A 5,860-nucleotide genomic window follows, 5' to 3' on the forward strand; every position below is an offset into this window, starting at 1 on the left:
AACATCGGGTTTCATTGTGACTCGATGATCATTGCTACTCACCTTATGTATTGAAGTGGGTAGCCTGGTGGCCCTGAGAACCCTCTTTCCTACCTAATGTGTAAGAAACCTAATTTTTTTTTCCACACTTTTTGACATATTCCTACATACAAAATAAGGCTCCTGTGTGACTTTTTTTTTCAAATTTTTAGAATTCCTACACAGAACATAAGGACCATTTTTACCCAAAAAGGCCAATTCCTACATACCCAATTAGGCGGGTATATAGGGGCTTTCCAGGGTCCTGAGCAAACCCATGATTTTCGGCTTCTCCATCGGCCTTCATCTACTGTAAAAGAAGTTTTGCCCGCTGTTCAAATTGTTCATACCGCCTAGTATGCTCTCATCTATGGAAATCATTTCAGATTCTATTCCCCTAGATAGAGGAGATTTAGATACCTTGAACCATTTGGATACCGTCTACCTCACCTTGGAAAGATATGTTTTATCGAGGTGACACGCTTAATGAGCGTACAGCAGTTTCGCCTCAAAGTCATATCCTAGCATGAAATGTCCAATTTTTGATTTCATTCATACATATTTTTTATCCTATCTGTTACGCGTAATTGAAGCGTTAAGATCCTGATGTTGCCTCTGATCTACGATAAGGGATTTGGTAATACGGATATCGCTCTGATGGGTGCCGGGTTCTGTCTGGTTATCAGGATGTAGAAAGTGAAGATATCTAATAGGGAACTTCCCGTTCCGATGAGATCCTACAAGTTTTCAATCTTGAATTCTATGTCGTAATAAGTTTCGTGATTTATTAGATAGAAAAATTCATCTCGTCATCATTTTTTGAAAGAGACCTTTGTAATCTATGTGAGAGAAACGTTCAAGGGAGCTCGGTATGTAATGCGCAGATGAGTCTTGAACATCGATGAGTTTTGACTTCCGGTGAGGTACTAAAACGAGGCTATCTTGATCACCTTTAGCCCAAACGGCTGCATCTTTGAAGGAATTCCCACTTTGTTTCTTGAGCGCTGATTTTTGGATAACATCCAAGTCACTTGTTCAATTAAAATCTACTTCATCTGAGATGCATATGATACCAAGCTGGTTTCAATCCCTATATTTCTTTATCCTCTTAAGCATATCACATGTAATCTCTAAACCCATGCACATTCATGTATCTGGTAGAGGGATCGAAATCCCACTAACAAATCATGGACGGTTATCTGGTAATAACCCTCACCCACTTAACAGACACGCTTCTAGCTCTTTTGGTTCCCCTGAGTTTTCGCAAAATGGTGAGCTTTGAGTCCTATATCTCTTGATCCTTGACTTGATCAATCAAGGACTGACTTGCGGTTTTATAACATTTTCAGTATCGCCCTTAAGATTGAACTCTAATACCAAGGGGCTGATTAAACACACTGGAGCCAAGACTTCAAATGACTTAGGTCAGTAAGGAACTCGCAAAGAAAAATTGGTCATGGTATTGATCGCGTGTTACTACTCTTTCACCCATCTTGGATCATAAGATATGACCGATCATTGTGAGTACATGTCGTGAATAGCTGCTTGTTACCTGTGAGTTCATACTGACATTTTGAATGCTTGTGTAAAACAAATACCACTGGAAGATGACCTCCCTGAAGACGAGAATAGTGCAGCCCACACTGAAGTGAGGAACATTGGTTTGATGTTGATGAACCCGGATCAGCATCTCACAATTGCTTCAGAAATATCCCATCGAACAAAAAATGAAGCTATAAATAAAATCATAAAGTATATCAAGAACCGTCAAGATAGTGTACCATTTCTTACTGACAGTTTAAGGATCTTAAGACAAGTAATTAATTCAGATCCAGCTGAAAATAAAGAGGTACAAGAAGCTTTGTATAAGTTTTTAGGGGAGAAATCAACAAGTGATTTGACGAAGAAGGTATACTTTGGTTTGGGTTTGTTGTTTTCTACTTTGAATTTGATCCCTTTCAGTTAACTAGAAATTTAAATACTTCACAATTCTTCATTTCATTAGTTCAAGATGATGCGCACTTCACTTTTAAAAACTGTCAGTAATTATTTCTTGAGTGATTTTAAATGTTAAGCAGGTTCTAAATCTCTTCAAAATAGTTAATCTCGAAGAGTACCTCAATACATTCAAGAAATCCTTATCTAAAGAGATTTTGGAATTTTGGAATGACTTTTCAACAAAAGAAAAAAGTGAAAAATCACTTGTGCAGGAGATGGAGAAAATGATTTTGGAAAAATTGAATTCACTTTCGAGTGAGATGGATATTGGAGCTCAATTGATTCCGATTCTTTTTGCCAATATCTCTAGAGCTGAGAGAGAGAAAATCAATCTGTTTGGAATGCTTTACCGTCTCTCAAAGATCAAAATTGTATTAGATGGAGATAACCTTCGTTTGTTGGTCTTAACTGGTAAGTGATTCATGTTAAACAAAACAAAAAGTTGAACATGAATTGAACTCGATTTGGCATCCAGAACAGAAAATAATAGCTCATGAAGCTTGTAAGCGTCTGGCCTCAACCTCCGCCATCTTGGCAAGGAGATATGAAACTCTGTGTGAGTCAAGATTCACACCTTTTCAATCAAATATCATGTATGGTTGATATCTTTTTCTGACCCTTGCAGTAAGACGAGACGCGAGAGAAACTCTTTTGAAAAGTGAGTTATTGAACGTCGAATTCAGTTCCCAAAGCAAGCTCATCTTCATCATCATTTCTGTTCTCGGTCCTTAATAAACAGCCAACCTTTCAGAATTTTCTTTACAAATCTTACTCACCAAGGATCCCTTACTTAAAAATATATTCCACTCTTTATTATCTGATCCTGATACTGTCCAGTCTGAGAAAGATTTACTTTTAGAAAGTTTGGTATCATTTTTGAAAAAGGAAGCTGATAAACCAAATATGGGGACAGAAGCTTATCAATTAACGATTCAAATACTGTTTTATTATGGAAAATCACTCATTGAAAAGGATACATCACATCGTAAGAACAAAACATACCAAACCGTGTTAAGAGCTTTGGAAGATGTTCAAGGCGCAGAAGTTATTCAAGAAAATTCCATCTTCTCGCTTGAAGCGTTGAGAATACTTAAGTCGACATCTAAAGAAGGTAGCTTGGAGAATAGCAGAATGGCAGCTGCTTCTTACCTTACTTCACTCTCTCCATATTTTGCAACTTATTTTTGGTCGATTAACGCTGCTTTGACTGCTTCCCCGACGAGATCACGCACCGAAATCGAAGGAGATCTTGGTAAGCTAATTCGATTTCACGGAACAATTCTTTTCTTCTTCTTTACTAATCTTTTTTGATGTCTCTAGTACGAGAAGAAATACTTGAAAGAATCAAATGGTTCGAATCAGCAGAAATGAGCCTGAAAGTAGAAAAGCTTTTCGAAGAAATCAGCTATACTTCAATGGATGAAAAGTACCGAATCATAGAAGCCTTCAAACATTCCGTCATCAATAAGTCTGAAGAAATTGAAAACCAAAACTTCTTGACAAGTTCAACTTGGAGACACTTTTTGCTTTTGAGTTTAAGTGCGACGAAAGCTTTGCAATCTTCTACAGATTCAAATTCTCGTTTCTTATTGCTGATAACAGGAGAACTTCAAGATCTTTGTCATACTTCTTCAGTTCTTAATAATGAGCTTGCTTCAATCTCTTTGAAAGTCTTACGTGAACATGCTCCACGATCTCTATTAGTTAGAGCTTTGGAAGTCTCGAAATAACATTTGCTGGCGAGGAACTCAAGCTGTAAAGAACGTGAAGAGGCTTTAGATAGATATAGTTCTGTTTGTATACTTGAAATTGAAATATCTTTGACTGCCATAAGTAGAGTGAATGTTTTCCAAATTTGTTTCCAGGAACAGTGAGACAAGCCCAATCCTCGAAGGAACCACTTGAAGTACGTAGCCTCCCAGCCATCTCGTATGTTTCATTATCAAGATATGTAAACCTGTCTATCTCCTCGAGTCCCAGAGCTGGGAATACCATCATCTATTCTGATTCTGTCGATTTCTGAGATTTGAAAGCCCGTCATCAATCTCTTCAAAGATATTTACTCCCGTCTTTTTCTACCATATCATTCGTGACACTATCTCTTCACTCTATGGTCAGAGGTTCAAAGCTTTCGCCGTCCCAGAGCCATTGACGTTCAGCTACGAGAACCCTGGTCCGTCACATTGGAACTCGAACTTGAAGATAAACAAGGACCTAGAAAGTTGCACCAATTTACAGGTTTTTATGGATTTATGGCGTTCAAACATGCGCGAGAAATTTGCAAGTTGTGAGAAAGTTCTGTGCAAGTTCTTTTAAACATCTTGCATAGAACTTCCACAAAACTTGCAGACTTAAGAAAGTTATGTGTGAACCTAGGCTTCCCCGCTTTGAGGACTCAGTTTGCCCTTGATGAGATACATACAGCAGGGGGTTGTGAAAAAATTAATTAAGCAAGATCCGTGCAAGATTTCTTGCACGGATCTTGCACGGATCTTGCACATCGGTTTTGCAAATTTCTTGCACATGTTTGAACGCCATAATTGATATACAATACAGCCATCGTCTCTCGGTATAAACTATGGATCCCACTATTTAGCGCCCCCTTGGGCAATATCCGGCGCCCCTCGAGTTTTGATCAATACCCGTGTGGCCCGTCAAAACCCGAGCACTATCAGCCTAAGTTTTGCTGAGTCGGACCCTGAGGGCTCCTTGAGGGCTCCTCACGGGGGCACAACTTCACAGATGAGCCCTTTATTTGACATTTTTGGTGCCCTTCCATCCTTGATGGGGCGACAAACATCATTGAAGCAAATGAAAGGGCACCTAAGTTCTTTTGCGCCCGGACCGGTGTGGTGATCAATTTATGGGATCAATTAAAAAATTCACAATTACCAGTTTACCAGTTTATTAGCAGGATTCAGCAGGAAAGAAAATTCGAAATGGAGGTTTTTGATCAATTGAAGCTCTTGTAGGCTTATGTATTGGTCATTAGGTCAACATTACATCATTTTTATTTCACATTATATATTAAGATCATTATAGTTTACTTACAAATTTATTACAAAAAGAAAGAAAGAAAAACATAAGAAAAATTCGAAATTATAGGTACAAAGGTTGGAAAATGGTTTTTAGGTTAGTAAAAATAAAGTTATGGGTATTATGAGGTTAGAATATGAAAGAACAACATTATATTATACTATGACAATTTTAATCTTCAAGGTTGATAAGTAGAAACAGAAGTTATTAGGGAAAAGGCACTTTTTCGAAGTTGGTAAACAAGAGGTACACGTATAGTTTGGTTGTGTAATAGTGGTAGTGATGGAATTTAAGGTTGCCAAGAGGATTTTTCGGGATTTTTAAGGTTATAGATGATGATGTCATATTACAAGAGCAAGAAAAAGAGAGTAGTAGCTGTGAAAAGTGAAGAAAATGGGTGAAATTCGTGGAAAATGGAGGTTTTCAGCTAATTACATATGTCAAATGACGTCAGAATAGGTTGGTAGATGGCTCATTCAACGCAGGAGAGTGGATTACATAATGTACAAACTTTAAATCATTAGTAATGGAGGTGTGTGTAAAAAGTTATAAGGCAAATAAAGAATTGGTGTGAATCTCGAATTTACAGTCACAAGTCACATGTAACACTAAAAACTTTAACTTCACAACTCAATATCTTACTCATCACTCGTCAGAAGTAGGTCATGTAGGTGTCAGAAATGATCAGTAACACGTGGGCTACAAGATGCACTTTAGTAATCAAAAATTGGAGCACATCTGAAAAAATTCGTAATCTCCAAAATTGGTTTTCAGCTAGTTTACCAGGACACAATCACCTGTATTCCTC

The 5,860-nt window shown here is 37.7% G+C and overlaps 1 protein-coding gene across 1 annotated transcript; it reads left to right on the top strand.

Moving 5' to 3' along the window:
* Window positions 1–1,156: 1,156 nt before the first annotated feature.
* MELLADRAFT_106127 (uncharacterized protein) lies at window positions 1,157–3,746 on the top strand (the record flags this gene model as incomplete). The annotated part of the gene is made up of 9 exons (XM_007409476.1): window positions 1,157–1,289; window positions 1,368–1,442; window positions 1,626–1,927; window positions 1,981–2,056; window positions 2,119–2,427; window positions 2,459–2,572; window positions 2,642–2,674; window positions 2,756–3,268; window positions 3,337–3,746. The coding sequence occupies 9 exons, from the start codon at window positions 1,157–1,159 to the stop codon at window positions 3,744–3,746; spliced, it is 1,965 nt and encodes a 654-aa protein (XP_007409538.1).
* Between the last annotated feature and the right edge of the window lie 2,114 nt (window positions 3,747–5,860).

The sequence above is a fragment of the Melampsora larici-populina genome (genome assembly GCF_000204055.1).
Source record: "Melampsora larici-populina 98AG31 unplaced genomic scaffold MELLAscaffold_16, whole genome shotgun sequence".
Lineage (NCBI taxonomy): Eukaryota > Fungi > Basidiomycota > Pucciniomycetes > Pucciniales > Melampsoraceae > Melampsora > Melampsora laricis-populina.